This window comes from Miniopterus natalensis, chromosome X (assembly GCF_054644295.1).
Source record: "Miniopterus natalensis isolate mMinNat1 chromosome X, mMinNat1.hap1, whole genome shotgun sequence".
NCBI lineage: Eukaryota > Metazoa > Chordata > Mammalia > Chiroptera > Miniopteridae > Miniopterus > Miniopterus natalensis.
This window is the reverse complement of record NC_142103.1, coordinates 54325053-54346120: the sequence shown is the minus strand read 5'-3', so window position 1 is coordinate 54346120 and position 21068 is coordinate 54325053. Positions and strand designations below refer to the sequence as shown.

The following is a 21068-nucleotide window of genomic DNA, read 5'->3' as shown; positions in this document are numbered from 1 at the left end:
AAAAAGGACACAGGCTATTAAGTCGGACAGTCCTATACTCCTGGACAGTAATTCTACTTCTTCACATCCATTCTCTCCTCTATAAAATGAGGATAGTCTTATCCACTCCCCATAGGACTGAAGTGACAATGAAATGAGACCAGGGGATTATGGTCTACAGAGTGAAAACTACAGTGAAGTATCTTACAGTCACCCGCTCATGCCAGAAAGAAACATCAAGTCACAGTGAGGTCTTCCTAAATTTTATTGGCACTGAAATAGAACATGGGTTGAGCATAAACCCCTCCAAAAAAACAAAAACAAAAACAAAAAAAACCACAAACACAGTTTTTAAAAACCCCAAAACATACACAAAAACCTGAATACAAAATCTAACTTTTCTCCCCAGTCTCCCTGGGGATGGGTTACCTCTCTTAAGGCAGCTAGATTGCCCCACAATTCCAGGTTTAAATTTAGCCAATATACGGCATATCACCAAGAAAGTCTCAATATAATTCACAGCAATGCACATAAAACTCCCCAAGGTCAGGGAGGGGTGGGGAAGAGGGAGGAGGGATTGAAGCAGGGCTCTGGGCTAGGGGCACTGCATGCAGGGACAGTATACCCCTTGTGGACTGAACTCTGGGGAGAAGGCAAAAAGGGAACAATAAAACCAAATACCAAGTTCTTTAAGAATAGATTGTATGACCTATAATGACAGGTGATATCACTAATACTGAAAGCTTCTTACATTAATGTTTCTGGCAAAATATTATTTTATAATATAGTATATGCTTCCCAGGTGTGGGAGTGGTAAGGGAATTTGGCCAAAATGACTCTTGCTCCAAGCTTCTAAGGGTACATTAGCAGGACACGCAGAAATCAATATTGAGTTAGATGCCACTAGAATATATAATACTGGTAGAAAAAAAACAACACACATACAACAGAGAGGAGGAAGAGGCTGCTCCTGAGTTGAGAGCCAGGGGTAGGGCTGTGGAAGGGACCAGGCCAGAGGCCCCAGTAGTTCTCTGGTTTACAGCTCCAAAGGACCGCACAATTGGTGGCAAGATCTGGGTTAGAGGTTTGTCAAACATAGGCAAGTCCTAGTCACCAGCTTAGAGGTAGGTGACAGGAAGGGGCTATTAGGCACATGATGGAGTAAAGTAATCTGGGGTCCAGGCCATGGACTTCTCTTACCACACTCAGCTTCTTCTATCCTTTCACCAATTAAGCCAACTGCCATCAAGATCCAGGACTCACCATACCAAGGCCTGGATGGCCCCGAAATAGGAGCTGTGGCCCAAGTAGCTCTGATAAGAGAAGTGGCCTGGGACCCATGGCAGGGAAAAAGACAGAAGCCAGGTGCCAACATTTCCTCCTTCTGGCAAGTCCTGAATGGGGCTAGCTGAGTTTTTGGGTAACCACCCCTACAAGTTCTAGCAGGAGGGGATTTGGGGATTGGAATGAGAAGGAGGAAATCCCAAGAAGGGAGGAGGAACCCAGAATAATAAGGTATACTTTGGCCAATAGAGATAACTTGAAACAGGCCTAGTCTCTCCCATAAGACATTGAGGGAAGGATCTTCTACCCAGCCTTGCCTGAACTGAAGGGTGAATAGCCTTCTAAGATGTTGGTAAAGCCTCTTGAAGGCACTGAGGAGAAATTGAGTCCCTGAAATCAAGGACAAGGCTTATTGGGACTGAGTTTGAAACAGGCCCAATCTGGGAGGTAGAGAGAATGACCGAACACCTTTTTAGCCTCCAATCATTATAAAGCCTAAATAACTCTAGAAGGAACAGGCAGTTGACATCCTAGAGCATACAGCAGGGCTCTGCCTCCTTCCTAAAACTGTGGTACTCCAATTCTTCAAATTACAGGACCCTGAAGAGGAAGGCAGTGGTGGGAGCTAGTTTACAACCTACTCCATACTTGACACCTAAAGAACAATAGTAAATGTAGGGATGTTTCCCATATCAAGTGGGAAGTGCCTCTGAGCTGTTGAAGTGCTCTGTTCTAATAAGGTAGATTAAATGGTACAGAGAGGGAAAAGAGGGTCCCATTGGCACCATTTCTCTGCTCAGGGAAGTGAGTGAGGGCTGAGGGGCTAGGTTTGGTTCAATGGCTACAATGAACATTTAGCATGACTCCAAGGCTGCTCTAGTTAGTGGCGCCAGCACAGTGTGAGTTAGGCGAGAGTATAAGAGTCTGGGGGCAAGGAAGAAGGGAGGAGGGGTCCCTAGAGGCTAGGTGCCCATTACATGGACTCAAATTCATCTATGCGCTGCTTGGTGTTGCCCTGCCGGATCTGACGCAGGGTCTTGTATTTATCTCGGCCCAGTCGCATGTTCTCAGCATGGATCATATCATTGGCTGTCTTCTTGGACTCATCGAGGGCATTGGCCAGTTCTGAAGTGAGGGCCTGTGAGGATGCATGAGAATGAGAGGTTAATGGCTTCCTCTCATTTTACTTCCCTTTATATAACCAGTTTTTCCCCCTCTCCCCATCTCTCCCTCCCTCTCTCTCCCTCCTCCTCCCTCCTGTCTTCCCTCCTTATCCCTGCTTTTTACACACACACACACACACACACACACACACATTTTTGAGAGACTTTTCCAGCCCTAAGAGAATTGCAGTGGGGAAAGAAAAAAAAGGAAAAAAAATCCACAAACTTAGGGGACTAGCTGCAATTGATGACAAGTATTCCCTGGGAGTAGAACAATGTACCAAAGATTCAGGTAGAAATTGTGTCAGCTAAGTACTTCCTAAATATAAGAGGCAAATGGCATATGGGTGGAGGACTAGGCAAAGAAAAAGAAAAAAAAAAAGTAGCTCAGGGTCTGATTAATAAATAAGAGGTGCCTCTCATTAAAGTTCTCACTTGAGAAAGGCTCAGGCTCCCATACAGCATTGAGATAGCCTGTTCCACCTACCCCCACTATGATGATCTCTAGGGAAGACCATGGGCTACTAAATCAATGCACATGGTCTCTTTGCCCTCTGGCCCTGCCTGGATACCTTCAGGTGCTTCTGCACACGCTCATTCTTCTCTGCTTCAGTGGTACGTTCCTCCTCACTGCGGTCCTTGGCCATGGCGTCAGCTCGCAGGTCAGCGCTCGCCTCTGCCCCATTCTCATCCTGCTCATCCTGATCATTTTCAGCAGGCTCTGCCACATGAGGAGTACTCATGGCAGTCTTCAACTCAGCGCGGGTCTTCTCCAAGTCTTCTTGTACCATCTGAGCCTGTCCAGTAACAGAGGGAGAGAAGGACAAGCAATCAGAACAAGCTAAACTCGCAGCATCCTACACATGCCTAGAACGGCCCAGCAGAAGGCAGGCACCAGGTAGGCCAAGTCACTTTGTCTGCTTGACCCTTAGTTTCCTCAGCTATATACAGGAACTATTGTACAGATTCCCCTGGAGTATTGAAGAATTTTGGGAAGTTATTTGAGAAAGTCTTGAGCTCCTTCTCCCATAATGCCTGCTGTCAAGGAAGGATCGAAGGGGGAAGGAGCCCAAACCTAAGAAATCTATGGAACTGGAACCTATGCATGTGGTATCCCTTCCCACAATGCTTTGCTCTGGACACTGTGTCTTACCTTCTGCTGCCATTCTACAGCCTCACTCTCTTTCTTCTGTCGGGCCATCTCCAGCTGGGAGATCCGAGCTGTCAACTCCGCCATTTCCAAGGCCTATGGATAAATTGGAAGTTCGTGAGAGCTTGGTTTTCTGATCCTCAGGGCCCAGGTGTCTTCAATCCCAGTTCTCCTGGGGAATCAGTGGGGAACCTGCTGCTCCACCTATACTAGATTGCTGTCCTGGAGGCTCTTTTTACCACACCTTCTCCAGGAATCCCAGAACACCACTCCTGTTCTCAATCTACTACAATCACCTAATAACTTCAATCCATTTCCTTATAAGTCAGAGCTCCCCACCTAGACTATAGACTTGAAAACAAATAGCATATCATCTCTTTCCCTTCCTCATCTCTCCAGCTCTTCCTTCCTTTCCATTCCTCAGCCCTCCCCACTCTCAGCATTGCCCACAGTGCAGCTAGGGCTTTAGAGATCACTGTGTCATGCCTGAAGTGGCAGACCCTTCCTTGTTATCCTAGAATGCTCAGGGCTCCACTAAGACTCTTCCCAGGTCAAGGGAAAGACTCTCAAGTGTTACAAGGTGATATGAACAAAGGAAAAAAGCTTATGCATACCCTTACACCTTGGGCAAATCTCCCAGAGGAAGCTTCCTCGAGAATTAGGTCTTTCCCTGCACTCCCACTGCAAATAGCATGGCGAACAACATATATCAAGGAATTTGGGTCACAGATTCCTAATTTCTGAGTTACAGAACCCTTGGAAATTATGATGAAAGTATGGATGCTCACCTTCCTCCCCTGAAAAATGCATAGGCACATAATTTTATGTGTGATTTTAGGGAACACACCCTTCAGAGAGGTAGAAACGGGTTCTCATCTTTATTCAGTCACAACTGTGTGACCTTTGGCAAGTTTCTTAAACCTCTCTGAGCCCTAATTTCCTTATCTCGACATATATTCCAATATGGGTTAATGCCATAGGGTTCTTTGGAAAAGCAAATAAGAAAATAAGGAAACAGGAAAAGTTGCTAGCATAGCTTGTAATACACAGTAGGTAGTCAATCAAGTGTGAATCCCTTCACTTCTTCCTCCCTCCCTTTCCTTTGTCAGGTCATCAGCTCAGATCCCCAAGGGCTAAGAAAATAGAATAAAAGTAAGGGTTAAGGAAGACTGCTTGCAAAGGTTTCTGGTCCACACCAGTGACTTCTCAGCTTGCTTCTGAATGAACTATTTGCTGGAGGCCCTGCTGGAAAGGGCTGGTGCTGCAGACAGAGGCAACTGTGAATAGGTAGACAGAGAGGGAAGGAAACTCAGGTCCTTCAATCCCAGCCCATTTTGTAGTTTTACCAGCTGTTCCTGGGTCTTCTTCTGGTCCCGAGAAGCCTGCAGCAGAGCCTGCTTGGCCTCTTCAGCTTCCTGACGCTCTTTGGCCAGCTTTTCAGCCTCACTCTGGGCACGTTTCCGCTCCTGTTCAAGTTCCAGCGCCCTACGGGTCTGTTCTTCCAGTTCTGGGAAGAGAAGGTGGGAAAAGGAGGTGAAGAGTGCAGAGATAAAGAAGAGACACCTCGCTTCTTTCCTAGGAATGTTTCATACCAGGGCACAGCTGGAAGAAATCTCTGGGCATTCTTTTTCTTGCCCCATATTTTATCTATTCTGTAGCCACAAACGGATTATGTGGCCTGAGCCTGCAGCTCAGGCAGAAAGGTCTCTAGCTCATAGAATCAGGCTCTGGAAAAACCCACTCTCCAAGGTGACACCAAGTCTCACCTTGCTGAGCCTTCTTAGTCTGTTCCTCAATCTGCTTCAGCTTCTCCATCAGTTCCTCCTTCTCTCGTTCAATCTTCTCCTTCTCCTTTTCTGCCATCTCACGCTTCTTCTTCTCATTTTCCAGCAGAGCACTAGGAAAGGAAAAAGAAGGTATTAAACAGGATAGCAAGGCCACATGGAAGCACTGGTATCCCCAAGGCTCCCAGTCTCTGGACCCTCAGTCCCCACCAATATAACACACCCAGAGCTTGTGAGTTGGGATCACTCTTCCTTATCTCCATGTCCTTATCCTTACATTATAGCTCCACATGGGCTGGTGCACTCAAGGCCCAATCAGTTTGTGAAAGGCTCAGGAGATCCAACCTGGACTTCCAGCTCTGCCACTAACTAGTTGGTAACCAGTGGATAACCTTAGCCATGTCACTTCTTTGCACTTGTTCTCAGTATTCCTATATGGAAAATGGCCTATTAAGTTCTGCCTTGGCAGCCTCATGGAGTTCTAAGGAGACAAGGTTTTGTTCTGCGCTGGGATACTGTGCTTCAAGTCTGGTGATCTCTGTGGCTAGAGCATCAGTCCTCAGGTCTAACTTTGCCAACTCTCTAAAATCCAACTCTAGATTCCTTTTCCCCAGAATTTGTTGCAAATCTAGAATACGTATTTTCTTTTCCTTGCCCCAGCACCTGTTCCAGGAGACTTTTTTTCTCCCTTGGCTAGATGTCTTTTCTCTCTCTGAGACCTCAAAACACTTCGGTTATCCTTTTCCCCATCCTTCCTCCCTCTTATTTTTCTCCACAGCACTTCTTACTGTGAAAATTAATAAACAGAAACCTCATTTGAAATGGAGTAAGGAGGCTAGAGGAGAGAACTCTCACACACTTGTCATTCACTGCACACTACTGACCCTAACAGGAAGAGATTATACCTTACATCTCCTACAAGACGTGATACTACTTGACTACCCCAGAAGAATAAACTATTCCTCCTGGCCCAGTAACAGCTCAGCCAATGGGAGACTGCCATAACTCATCCAATGAAAAAGCATTCTGCTTTGAATTTTCGGTTTCTTCCAATGGACTCTGTTTACAACAGCCTCTCCATAAAAGAGCATTCCTCCTCTTTGTTTCTCTGGACTTGCATATGCTTCACCATTAGACTGTATGTCCTAAATTGCAATTCTTTGTTGTTCCCAAATAAACCCATTTTGCTGGAGAAATATCTAGCTGTCTATTTAAGGTCAATATTGCCATTCCACATACTGTATAATTTTCTTATTTGTTCTGTTTCTTCCCACTAGAATAACAGTTTCATGAGAACAGTGATTTTTGTTTTTGTTTTTTTTTTTCTTTTCACTGCTCAAGAAATATTTATCGGAACAAATGACACAGCACTTGTACCTTGAACAGTTAGAGATATATACTGTGTTTCCTCTTTCTCCTACTAGACTGTGAGGTCCTTCAGAGCAGATTTCTGCCAGATCCAGCTCTGTAAACTGCCTCCAATTTCAGCAATTTTTTAATGTATAAATGTGAACCTTGGTGTTTAACTTCTCATACATGGTGTCATTTCCCCAGCCTAGTGGATTAGAAACCTCCTGAAGTTCCAAACTCTTTATAAAATACATAAAAATCACCTGGGATCTTAATTTTTAAATAAACTTATTTAGGTGAAATTAACATAATATAAAATTAACCATTTTAAAGCAAACAATTCAGTGGCATTTAGTACATCCATAATGCTGTATAACTATCAGCTCTATCTAGTTCCAAAATTTTTCATCACTCCAAAGTAAAAACCCACACCCATTAAGTAGTTTCTCCCCATCTCCTCTCTCCTAGCCCCTGACAACCATCAATCTGCATTCTGTCTCTATAGATTTAACTATTCTGGATTTTTCATATAAATTGAACCATACAAAATATGATTTTATGTGTCTGGTTTCTTTCACTTAGCATAATGTTTTAGAGGTTCATCTACATTATAGTTTATATCAGTACTTCATGCCTTTTTATGGCTGAATAATATTCCATTGTATGGATACATAATTTATCCATTCACCCAATGATAGACATTTGAGCTGTTCCCTCCTTCTGGCTAGTGTAAATAACACTACTATGAACACACATGTACGTGTAGTTGTTTGAACACCTGTTTTCAATTCTTTTGCATATATACCTAGGCGTGGAATTGTGAGATTAGACAGTAATTCTTATTGAGAAAAAGAATTATACAGAAAAACATACAGAGAAATCACCAAACTTTTTTTCATAGAAGCTGAACCATCCTTGCCAACAGCCATTATCTTCTGTTTTTATTTATTATATCCATATTAGTGAGTATGAAGTGGTACCTCACTGTGGTTTTGATTTACAATTCCCTAATGACTAAAGATATTTTCATGTGCCTATTGGCCATTTTCATATCTTCATTGGAGAAATGATTACCTAGAATCTTAAGATGCAGATTCTGAATCAATAGGTCTGGGATAAAGTCTCAGATCCTGCGTTCTAACAAGTTCCTAAGTTGATGCTGATGGTGCTGATCCTTGCTGCACTGAGTAGCAAGAGCCTCCAGTGCATAGGGGCTTTGTAAGGAAAATTCTGGTGGCTCTGCCCAATTCCACTCAAAAAAACCCTACATAGTCTAGGTTTAAACGTGCATGGAGCCTTATGCTATTGCCACCATACTGGTCAAATATCCTGGAACAACCCAGAGTCTGCCTAGAAGAGCAATGGCATAACGATCACAGATAATGTGGGACTATGAAATGACCCTCCCTCTTATAAGCCTCTGAAATCCTAAGCTTTTGATGCCTGCTTCCTCGGGGGGGGGGGGGGGGCATCTCTGTACAGTGGAACTCACTCTCATTTTCTCTCTCTCATCCCCCTACCCCCCGTCCCAAGATGGACTCATGTCCTGCTTTTAGCAGACTTGGCAACTTGGAGAGGTTTCCTTGCCCTGATCCTGGTCCCACTCCAGCTCCACATCACCTACCGCTCCATCTGCTTCTGGTGCTTCTCCTCCCGGGCCTGTGCCTTCATCTGCTGCACCTCAATGGTGTCTGGCTTGCGACGGCGCATGTATAGCTCATGGTTCCCCATGCACAGGGCCAAGATCCGTTTGTTAATCCGCAGCCGGGGAGCATAGAAGACAAAGTCCTGGTGGGAAACCAGCAATTAGAAAAAGTTTGGAGGATTAGATGAAAGTGAACTTCTCTAAGTCCAAAAGCACTGGAAAGATCATTTAACTAAAATTTCTATTATATATAGGGAGGCTAATTATCAGAGTAGTAAAGTTACTTGCACAGGGCCAAATGGCAGGTTAGTGGCAGACCCAGAACTACAACCAAGGCTTGAATCTGAAATAGGGGAACTTCGACTAAGCCATGATTTCTTTCAACTTTTGTATCCTAAAATATCCTCAATCCAGTTGAAAGTTAGGAACTGATTTTATCTGCTAATTAGGGATCCTTCTGGGCCTCAGGGGCCTCTCTTCGAGGCCCAACAATCCCTGCATAATACACTGATGAGTGCAGTAAGGGTGGCTGGACTGTTTCGGTAATCTTCTAAAAGCATATTCCAGACCTAGCTCCTTAAATCCTTTTGTGGAATAACACAGGTTTTGAGTATGTACGTGAATACATAAACATCCTGAACATTGATTGTCCTGGTTGTTATTGTTTTTTAAATAAGCCCTGGCTCTCAGCTGGCTTTGTTACTTACCTTTTTCTGTTAAAAGTTGTACAGAGCAGCAGTAAATACATACACACACACACACACACACACACACACACACACACACACACACACGAAAATCCAGTGAGTTTGAGTTTGTTACCACAAATACCACTGGACCAAGCTGATGAGCAGAGGACCATGTCCTCTGCCACTGAATCTAAACTGCTACAGTCTCACATAGCTTGGTGTTCAGTGAAAGGAGCAAAAGCTCTAGAGGTCAAATGACCTAGGTATAAATTGCAGCTCTACCATTTTTAGCTGTATGATCCTGGGCAAATCACTCCATCTCTCTGGCCTCAATTTCATCAGTTATAAAATAGGTATGTTACTATCTACTTAACAATGTTGTTGAGGGTTTAAGGAGACAACATACTGTATATAAAGTGCCTAGCAGGATAAGTTCAGAGACCTCAAGGCTGGAGAGTAGTTGAGGCTTCATGAGAAGGATCTGGCTCAGCATGGCAACTGGCCTTTATTGAACACAAGGTATACCAGAAGGGGAGACCCTCATCTCAGTTTTCTGTCTTGTTCCCATTCACCAGCTTTCCAGTCTTGTCAGGCACAGGCAACCGAGTAGCTGAGAAGTGTGTGACAAGCATGTTAGAGAAATGACTGGACCTAAAGCACTTTCTTATTCTTGGGTTGCTCTGGAGAGAAGTCTTGAGAGGACAGCAGCAAAGTTATACCAAAAAGCAAGTTTGAAGGATCATCTTTGGATCTGTACTTCTCCTGGCTGTGTCCATTCTCCACAATTAAAGATAAATCATCAAGTACAGGATGGGACAAAAGTAGGTTTGCAGTTGTGAGTACGCAAAACAAAGAGTTTATTCTTGAATTATTATTAATTATTGTATTATTTTTCATATGAACAACTGTAAGCCTACTTTTGTCCCACCTATATATGAATAGTTTCCACTTTCTGAGGCCTACAGGCTTTAAAAGATAACATAGGATGCACTCTCTGTTTCTACCCCAGAGCTCCAGGGCAGCAGAAGACAGTGACTTAGACTGCCTGTGGCTCTCCCTCACCCATGCTTCTCCTCAGACATAGGTAGTAGGATGGCACAAGGCACAGGATGCCTCCTAACCACATCTTGGCATCAACATCCCTTTCCATCACCAATCACCTTTTGAGTCTCCTGTATGTACATGTATACACACATACACACACACTGAAAAGGGAGAGAAAACTACAATAACATGATTGCTTCTAGCATTATCCAGGCCTTGGCAAGTACTTGTCTTGGCCAGTGGGAAGAATCACTTACCGGGGCTTTTTTGTCAATGGGCTTGATAACAAATTTCTTGTCATTGAAAGAGATGTTCCTGATTTCACTCCACGGGAAGCCTATTTTGGGAGTCAGTCTGTGGAAATGGAGACCAAGGACATCAGAACAAGCGCAAAACAAGAAGGACATAGAGGGTTGGTGCCTTGCCCTCCACCCCCACCAAGTTTTCCTTTCAGGAGGTAGATTCATTGCCAGCTCAGCCTGTGTCATCACATGCCACCAGGCCAGTTTGCCAGCATTGAGGCGGCACAAAGGACCTCCTGATACTACAACCAACACATTACTCTTTGTCCCAATCTCTCATATTTGTTTTATTGTATCTTTGTGTGTGGCATGGATGTAACCATCTCTCACAGAATCCCCAGTCCTATTTAACTGGGACTCTTCCACCCAAGGTTGTAAAAGTGGAAAGAAAGTAAAAAATGAGCTGCAAGATTCAGAAGTTACTGGAACAATAATCTATTGATCAGCATACTCATCAAAAGCAGATCAAGGGGAACAAATAAGCAACTGAGATAAGGTTGTAGCAAGAGAGTTTATAGGCCAAAAGGCACTTAATCATCATACAGGGGTTGGATTAATTACAAATCATGACAAAGCAGGTTCTAGGCCAGTGTTATCCAACAGAAATATAATAAGAGCCACACGTAATTTTAAATTTTCTAGTAGCCACATAAAATTAAGTAAAAAGAAATAGGTGAAATTAACTATTTATTATAACAGTTCATTTAGCACAGTATATCTAAAATACTATCATTCACACATGCAAATCAATATTTAAAAAAATATTAATGAGACATTTTACATTCTGCTTTTCATACTAAGTCTTCAAAGTCTGGTGTGTAGTTTATACTTATATAGCACATCTCAGTTCAGAGTAGCCACATTTCAAGTGCTCAGTAGCCAAATGTAGCCAGTGCTACCATAGTGAATAGTGCAAGTCTAGTCAATGCAAGATTTAAAAGCCTGAGAGAGGTTATATAATTATCTGGGCTGGTCTAAACTAGGTAGAAAAAGAACTACCCAGGTGGAACCCAGAAGGTACAGGCTTACCCTCTGGTGAGCTCTAAGTGCCAGAGTGGCCCAAATAATCTAAGAGACCTCTGAGGTATACCTGTCATTCTGCTCATAGATGTTGAGACCCAGAGCATCCACCCCCAGCCACAGCTCTGAGCCTTTCTTGTTTTTGATGCTGAAGTAGTTCACACCATACATCTCCAGGTCTTGAGCAATCTTCAGATACTCCAGGACAGCATCCTCCCTAAACAAAAGGGTGGGGGGTTACAGAGGGAAACCTGTGACTCAGACCTAGGGAGAGAGAAAGCCTATCTGCTCTGCACATCTGACAAGTATATTGCCATGAGGGGTGGGAAAGGGGATGGAAGGTAAGCAGATGATGGTGAACAGAGCACAATATGAAGCCTGAGGTCTGAAGTTCCCAAGAAAAATAAGGGTGGGCTGACCTCCATTATCTTCTAGCATATTAGCTATCATAAAAGCCTCTTTTACAGGCAAGTTCTTAGCTGACCCCAGATGGTGATGGCAAAATGACAAGATTTGTTCCTCAACTAGAGAGTCCCCAAATGGTTTGCCAAGAGAGAGCTCATTCCCATTTTCTTTTTTGAGGAGGAGCCCCTGGTGACCCAGATGCTCCCTAAGGATCCCAAGGGCTCCTCCATTTAATTATGGTCAAAACTATTTAGGCTATCAGTTGCTATCATTCACAAAATAATATAGCTTTATACTGGTTCTGATTAGCCTTCTATCTCTAAATTACCCTGTGCAGTGCATTCCCCTCTCTCTCTCCCCAACATTCTCCAGTGTTCCTTGTCTTCTGTCTCTTATCTCCCCAGAGCCAATCTTATTCTCCCTGCAAGGGCAGTGGAAGCCCACAGTTGCTAGGTCATGCTTACCTGAGCATGCCCCGATGCTCCTCATGCCACACCTGGATTCGTTCCTCCCACTGGTCCTTGTTGAGCTTGTGTTGCTCCAGGACCCTAGAAAGACAATGGGTAGTGAATAGTTCAAAGCACTAAGCCCAAATTGCAGGGGTTAAAGAAAGCGCACTTATCTCTCTAAGGGGCTGATGCAAAGAGGTTATAGAGTCAGCCCACTGAGGTTACACTGGAAGCAGACTGAAATTATAGCAGAAGGTATTAATTAGACATAGGGAACTGCCTGAGAGGTAGAAAAGATGAGAGTAAGTGACCAATAAAAACAATGGGAACACTTTCCTTCATACCTTTAACCAGAAAATCCAATAATGTGCTGTGGTCCCCAAGCAGAGCAGTAATGTATCAAGAGTCTGTGCTGATTTGTGGGGCTATGAGTAGGGATCGGCCTCACAGAGGCAAGCACACTGTTTTCTAGATCCTTGTGGAATCAACAGTTTGTGTTTGTAAGAATGTTGCTCAGGGATGAGATTACAACTTGTGGCTATAGAAGAGAGAACTGAGCCCAAATGGCTTTGAAAAAAACTAACAGGCTCAACCTCTCAGATGTACTAGATCATAAACAAGACTTGTTTCAAATATACCATCTCAGACATCATGGCAGGAACTCAGGTGGAATCCCAGGGCACAACCACTATCTCTAATACCTTCAGGTGAGCTGTACATATGCCACAGTTCCAATGGGACAGAGGCTCCCAGAATAAAGCAAAACTTTTCCTTCCAATGAAAAAAAAAGCATATGAAAATGGCCATTGAATACAGTGGGGGGAAAAACCCAGGATTAAAAAATCAAGAAACTAGGGTTCCAGGTCCAGCTCTGCTTCAAATGAGCTGTGAGAATCCGGCAAATCAGAGTGAATACCTCTGCACCGCCGGTTCCTTAGCCAGGAAATAAGAATAATGTCTGCCTTATTTGTGTGTTGTTGTGATGCTAAAACAAAAATAATGAATGTTTTAGAGCATTCAGCTTTGAAGTTTACAAAAACAGAAAGCTCTGGACACTGGTTATCAATATTAAAAGACTGTTTGAGCTACCATGTCCCTGACTTGCATATTTCTCTCTCCCCCTGTGAACCTCTGTTATAAGAGGTCTAAATTAGTGAAAAGAATTGAGAAAAAGTGGAATCAGGGAGAACAGAAAATCAATCTATCTCTAGTTCTCAATATAAGAACCTGTATTCAGGTAATGAAGTTCTGTAATCAGGCAAACAGATAGGGTGGAGCTTTTTATTTTGAGAGCCTGGGAAACAGCAACAGGGTATGGTACCATATGCAAATATGTCTCTCTGACTACCATAACATTCAGACAGACCCTAGTGGGGAGAAACAGATCTGACAGCCCCTGTGTAATACAAATTGGTCAGCCTTGGGCCATGGTTCCTCTGGCTAGGGCAAACAGCCAGACACAACCTTACCTCTGTGGAAGCAACTTGTCTCCTGCCAAGTAGCCTGACTTGTGGACTTCCTTATTGAAGTCGCCATACTTGGACTGGACAGCATAGGATGCCAGCAGCACAGCAGTCTCAGGTGGGCAGTAAATATCATCATTGAGAATGCCCTCCTTCACTTGCAGGAAGAACAGGCGCTGTGTGATATCCTGGATCAACTCCTCAGATACATCCTCAGGGTAGAACTTAGCCCGGAACTTGAAGAGCAGGGGACTTTCCTTCCGCACATCCTGGGCAGTCACCTGGGAGCAGCAAGGATTTATGGGCTCTCAGAAAATAGACTTTGGGGTCAGAGAGTGGCTGTAGGATGAGGAGAAGACACTGAAAGGTCATAAATTTGGGTAACCCTGAAGAGCCAGGGGGCATCTCTCCTGGTAATTCGGAAGAGAAACACATTATTTTTATTGAGTACCCAATCCCATATCCACAATTGTTTTCTGATGGGGATTTTTTCCTGAAATGAAGATGGTCATAAGCCCCAAAGCTACCACCATCTGACAATATATCCAAATGCCTGCAAATTCTAAGGGGAAGCCTAAGAAAGCTCCTCTTTTAAGGCTTTCCCAACTCCATAAATTAGCAAAGACCAGGGTGCATGACTAAGGCCTGGGAATTGGGTAAGAGAACAAACTAGTCTGCCTTTTAAAACCTGAAATTGGCTCTTAAAGGTTCCACGGTTGTCCAGCAAAAGTTTCCAATCTTTGGGAAAACAAGACACTGCCAGCAGAAGTTGAGACCTATCCCCTAGACACAATCAGAGAAACAAGCCACAAGAGAGAATGGAGACCTCCAAGGACAAAGGCAGACTATTTGAGGATATTGAGGTGAAGGACTACCATGTTCCTGCAGAGATGCTACTTGGAGGTGGAGAGCTTGAAGGGACCTATACTCAGATCATCCCATTTGGAGATCAATTGATATAGAAAACGAAGAAAGAACATCTATATAGAATTCAGGCATCAGTTAACAGGTTGAGGGAGAGATAAGGTTATGAGACCTCTGAGATTCCAGTTCAAGAGTATGTGACTTTCTTTTTAACAAATCTCCTAAAGCCCTTGACTTTGAAAACAAAAAAAGGATACCAATCTTCTCCTGAAGAACCACTAATAATTATGGTCTAAAAACAAGTCAAAGTTCAAGACAGAGCTCCCAGTTGGAAGGGAAAGATACCTTCCTCCTTGGACCCTGGCGATTCTTGCTGTGAGAAGTCAAAGTGGAAAAAGAACAAGAGCTTTACCTTGGCTGAGTCCTCAACCCTTATTCTGATAGAGTGGTCAACAGACTACCCGGTGAAAAACACAGACCTAGATGTCCTAGATTTTCCAGCTAGCATATGTTACCCCTTCCCTCCAGCAAGATCTGGAAAAGGAATGAATTCCAAACCCAAGAGTGGTGTAAGCAGTTACCTTCTTATTGAGTTTCAGCCAAGTGGAGAAACCCTTAGTGTCCTGGTATTGCAGACCAAAGAACCAAACTTCCCTCAGGCCAATAGTTTTCACCACCTGAAAGAGAAAACACAAAACAACCACTGATTGAATGCCTAGCCTGTACCAGACACAGAGAACACAGAAGTCGAGCCCACTTGGTCCCTAACCTTAGAGGACATAAGGTGCCCAGGGTCTGGCAAGAAAATACACTTGAGCAGCAGTCAAGAAGTGATGTCAGCATCTCTTTGCACAAAGTACTTCTGAGGTAGGGAATGCATCTATTACTTATGAGCACTACCATACACCAATAACTTTGTATCTATTATCTCCTTTAATTTTCACAAGAGCCCTATGACATAATTGCAATTAGGCCCATTTTACAGATAGTGACAGTAAAGTTCAGAAAAGTAAACGTTCAGTCAGTGGCAGAGCCAAATCTGTTTGACTCCAAACCTATTCAAATCTAGTGCTATCATTTCCCTCCCTCTATTATGCCATGCAGCTTCCCACTCCCAGGATGGATTAAAAACTGAAGGTAGGCATTGTTGGCTTAACTCCTGCATCTTGTTCCCCTGCATTGCTCTTCTATCTTTAGCAACTAAGAATAATGCCCACACCCTTCAGAATGAGTTCCATTTACAATGCCCCAAGAATGTTTGAGGAGACAGTGTAGGGACTGTAGTATCTATACACTCAAAAGCTGTGCTGTGTCTGGGGGGTGAGATGCTTCTTTGTAACACTGATTAGAGCCAAGTCATGATTTCTGTTACCATTCACACAGTTTAAGAGTGGAGCCTGGCCGGGCGTGGCTCAGCAGTTGAGTATCGACCTAGGATCCAGGAGATTGAGGTTGTATTCCCAGTCAGGGCGCATGCCCGGGTTGCGGGCTCGATCCCCAGTGACTCTCTCATCATTGATGTTTCTGTCTCTCTCTCACCCCCTCTCCTTTCCTCTCTCTGAAGTCAATAAAGATATATTTAAAAAAAAAAAAAAAGAGTGGGAATGAGGGTGGAAACAGGGTGAGTACCTCAGTGTAGTAGCTGAGGAGCCCCCTGCTGTTCTGGGCCTCTTGGCTGAGCAGTGGGAAGGAAAGGGAGGTCAGCCAGAAGACAGATGGGATCTGTTTTCCAGTTCCTGACATTAGCATGTTAATGGCTCTGGCTGGCAGCTGCACCCCAGCATGCCTATCACTGAGGATGAAGGCAATGAAGCTGAGCCACATCCTAATGAGGTCATGCTGGCACCAGGCAGTCTTCTTTATCTTTTATTTTTTTGGTGGGGGCAGGGGAAGGGTGAGAGGCAGTAGAGGTGGAGGGGTGAGATGAAGAAATTTACTTGGAGATAGAGGGAACAAGGGCACAGTGTTGCTGATGTCCTTCCCTGTGAAGAAATCACTATCTCCCCTCAAAACCCTCCCCCTCCCCACACACACACCCCTCCACTGTATCCACAAAGTTTCTACTATGCATCCATTGCCAGGCCCCACAGTCACTCTCAGAGCTTACAATCTAGAGCTTCAGAAGCCCCAAGGAAAAAAGTAGCTCATATGTATTAATTACCTATTATGTGCCAAGTACTGAACACTAAAAAACTCTGATATAGCTATTATCTCCATTTTATAAATGAAAAAGCTGGGGTTTAGAGAGGCCATCTTTCTAAAACCATAGAGCCTAGATGAGAATCCTGATGTGTATGACTCCAAAACCTGTACCGTTTCTTCTCTAGTATGCTTTCTCCTAGTGCCAAAGGCTCATAGGAACTTAGGAGCCCTAGGATTCTCAAGTGACTAACTGCTTTGTTTCTCTTTTAGTCCAGATATCCTAGCCAGATAATGAAATTTGACCACCTTCATCTAGATATGGTTTCTGGCTTTCCCACTAGGTTCAGTCAGCAACCACTTTGGGGAGAAGTCATATTCCCAAGCCATCAACCTTCAATGCCCCATCAACCTTTGCTGCTCACTGGGGCAGTAGAGGGTGATGACCTTACCTTTCACATCTTAAATCAGGTATCAGGAAACCTGAAAGTCTCACTTCTCTCTCCACTTTGCTGTGTGTGATTAAGGCAGCACATTTCCCTCTCCGGCCTCAGCTTCTCCATCTATCCTGCTTCCCATCTACTACAAGTGGTATGGCTTAAATGACCTTTTTCTTCTCTTGAGCTTTATCATTCTTTTAATTAGGTTTTTGTAAATGACTAAGAAATACAATCCCATTTCCCATCTACCTCTTGCTGACTAGGAACATGTAACTAGGAACATGTTTAGAAAAGATAAATTGGGGGTAGAGGTATATGAGGAAAAATTAAAAAGACTTCCCAGGATTCAACTAGGTAACTAAGAACATGTTTAGAAAAGATAAATTGGGGGTGGGGGTATGAGGAAAGATCAAAAGACTTCCAGGATTCAATGGCAAGGTGAGTCCCTGAGTCTAAGTCAATAAGCAGTAAGAATTGCCAGCCGGTTTTAGATAGAGAATACAAAATGTTCATATAATGAAATGGGCTATTGGCTATTTTTTTTGCAGAAGATAGAGGGATAGTGTGTAGACAAGAAAGATTGTTTAAAGCACCTCTTATCTCACCCTAGGTATAAGATAGGGAACGATTAACAGTTCTAATGCTTTTCTCCAGGGTTGCAGAATAGTGTGTTCAGATACAATCAGTGAGAAGAAGTAAGTTCCAAGGAACAATTCAGCCCCAGGAGAGAAAGAAACCCACCAAAGATGCTGAAGATCAACAAATAGGGCCAGGATACTAGGTGGGGGGGGGGGGGGAGGAGCAGACTGGGAACAGAGCTGGTAGAGCAACAACTGGTCTTTGCCTGTGTCAACAGCCCCACTGTAGAAGCTCAGGGACCTCAGAACTAAAAAGGAGTGCAGCAAGCACAGACTACACAACCAGTCCCAGAGGTCCAAGGAGTGAACTCTTTAGCTTCTTTTTGCACCAAGTTGTCTGGTTCATTAGTGAGATGGGTAAAAGTGTGATGAGAGGCAGATTATGGGTGCCAAAATAGTTCCAGGATCTGCAGTATCTTTGAGGAAAAGTTCTATGAAGTAATAGCTAAAGTGCTATAAAAAATAGATTTCGGAATCAGTAGAGAATTTTAATCTCTCTAAGCACTGTGTCTTCTCTTATAAACATAGAGAAATCAGATGCATATAAATTTTCCACTTCCTTAGGCTCCAGCACTTGGAGAGTTGATGAGCAATGTTTCTTAGCCTACTGAAGTTCCAAAGTGAGGAAGTAAGGGTGTGTGTGTGAAGGGGAGAGAGAGAATATGGTCTGAAATCAGAATTGAGACTGAAAAAATAACAAAGGATAAAAGAGATGATCCCTGTACCCCAGGCTATAAGGAAATCTTAAAACTTGGAAATGAGGCCAAGATTTGCTTGCTTCCAGTTTTGCTTCCAAGTGAGACACCCACTCCAGAGGAAAGAGAAACCTTATTTTCTAATGGGAGAGAACGTATCTAGATTCTGGTTTCAGGAACAATATCTGTGACTAGGATCCTACCCTTCTGCTCTGAGAAATGGCTCCACCCCTGAGGAAAAAATTCTTTCTTGACTCCTTTTGACCCCAGACTGCCAGCTCATCTGGCACGAGCTAGTATTTCTCAAAGATGCCATGCAATAAATTCTTAAGCAGCATTAAAATAATGGATGTATATACCCAGGGTCCGCAAGGAGGGAGCATGGGGGCAGGGAGGGTGATACAAGTAGATGGCTACAAGCCAGAATTTCTTTGAAGCCTCAGGTTTAGTTTTAATCATTTGTGTAAATTTTACATTCTACTGTTTAAATAACTATGTTTTAATAATGAAATAAATAACATCTACAAGGAAAATTGGTATTCCCAGATTCTAGATCCCATTCATCCCACAGCAGTGTGTACTTCCTAGAACCTTCCATATACACCTTAGAAGGACTAGGACTTCAGTTTGTAAGACATGGGCTGTGGATTCTATTCAGCTCCACAATATAAATCCAAAAAAAAAAAAAGACTCTGGAGCACTTTAGGTTTCAAGCAGCATAAACTGGAAAACTGGTACTCAGTGAGGGGAAGAGAAAATCCTCCCTAATTACCAGAAGCATTTGGATATAAGAAAGAACCCCCTTTTGCCTCACTTTTGCATGTGAAGGCTGCCTATACTTGAGGTCTGTGGAGGAAAGGGGCGATCAGGTCCCCTTTCTGAAGCCCTGAGTACCTCCTCCCTATATACCCAATGCATCTATCTGAGTAAATAAACTAGTGATATAATCAGCCACTTCAGGAGCCCAGAACAGGATCAGAAAGCAAAGTTGAAGCCTCAAGAGGAATTATGCACAAAACTGAGTCAATGCCAAAACACCTGAGTCCCAATGAGATCCTATTATAGGCTTGGCAGCAGTTACATCAGGCTCCCATCTAAAAGCAAATCAATGTACAACTGTAAAGTTCCAGGAGGGGCTGCTACCATTGCTACTTCTACTACTCCACACTGCCTGTGCTCAAGGGGCCACCTGCTCTATAGCACAGAACACATTCAGCAAGAGTTCAAGTTTAGGTACCAAATTTCCTCCCCTCACAATGGGAACAGGCAAAGAAGAGGAAGGTCACAGAGAACACAGCTGACAAAAGGCACCGGGAAACTGGAAATGGTATATGGCTTGATTCAAGGCACCATACTACTTCCTAGCTATCTGACCTTAAACAGGTCTTTTTCCCTCGCTAAGCCTCAGTTCATCATCTATAAGACAGACACTACAATTATAGTAATAGATATCAACTATTTCATAAAATAAAATGCAAGGAAAAGAAAGGGCTGCTCTCTTCAATGCAGAGTTCATAAATCTTAAGGACTTTATTGAGGCAGAAAAGCTACCTGATTTCATGGCTGCCTTATCTGAATTTCCAGGGAAATATCCACCTACTTATTTAGCCCTTAATAAGAATAACCAACATTAGAATTCCTGCTATGCACCAGGAACTTTACTTATTTGGGGATTAAATAAAACCACAAAAACCTCTGAGATTAGTGTGATTACCATTTTACTGAGGAAAACAAAATCCTAAGGGGTTAAATGAGCCATCCAAGTTCACACAGCTAAATAGAGCAGCAATTTTCAACCATTGTGCTGCAAGAATTTTTAAAACATGTACTACCTGACTATTTGGTCAGGGGCACTGACCTTTTTTCCCTTAGATTGCCAAATTTAAAAAAAGACAACAGCCAATACAATAGCCGTGCAGTGTGAATGAAGTAAAACTATGCCTCTTTTCTGTCAGACTGGCAAAAAAATATAGTATATTTTTTTGGTGTGCCACAGCATTTTAATAATTAGCGAATGTGTGCCATGAGATAAAAAAGGTTGAAAAATCACTGAAATGGAGGGACAGAATTTGAACCCAAGACCAACACCAAGTCTCATGTTCAATACACCACCTCTATATACAACCTGAGCCTCAAAGGTGTTTATTTCATTCTATGTGGGAGGAGAGTTGCATGTACTTTCCTTAAGGGTAGAGATGGTGTTTGATGGATCTAGAAATCCTCCCTGAGACACAGTAGACCATCAATCAATAAATAGATGAATGAATGGATGCTCTGAGATTTCACCTCTTTTTAAGAGCTCAAAATCTTGAGGGAAGGGGGCAGGTAAAGTTAGATTAGAGGTAGAGCTACAGCCCCTGGCTGGGAAGCAGCCAAGAAGAGGTTTTTCAAAGTGAAATTTATGGTGGCGGCACTGCCCCGTAGTGTCACCTAGGAAATCAAGAACCATCTGAAGAACCCCAGGCTTTAGAAGTAGAGGGTAGTGACACAACGCTGTTGTAAAACGTATTCTCTCCCCTCCTTGCCTGTGAGCACACTCATAAGAAGAAACAAAGGTAAAGTGGA

At 43.3% G+C, this 21068-nt stretch overlaps 1 protein-coding gene across 1 annotated transcript in view; it reads right to left on the bottom strand.

Annotated features, from left to right (window-relative positions):
• Positions 1-226: 226 nt before the first annotated feature.
• Positions 227-21068, bottom strand: part of MSN (moesin) — a 75415-nt gene continuing 54573 nt past the window's right edge. The window contains exons 3-13 of the mRNA XM_087813540.1: positions 15173-15268; positions 13734-14008; positions 12280-12363; positions 11481-11627; positions 10346-10442; positions 8335-8498; positions 5343-5473; positions 4923-5083; positions 3580-3672; positions 2999-3223; positions 227-2401 (exon numbers count right to left, since the gene is read on the bottom strand). Coding sequence (XP_087669666.1) covers positions 2237-2401; positions 2999-3223; positions 3580-3672; positions 4923-5083; positions 5343-5473; positions 8335-8498; positions 10346-10442; positions 11481-11627; positions 12280-12363; positions 13734-14008; positions 15173-15268 — 1638 coding nt within the window. The 3' untranslated portion in view covers positions 227-2236. The remainder of the gene's footprint in view (positions 2402-2998; positions 3224-3579; positions 3673-4922; positions 5084-5342; positions 5474-8334; positions 8499-10345; positions 10443-11480; positions 11628-12279; positions 12364-13733; positions 14009-15172; positions 15269-21068) is intronic.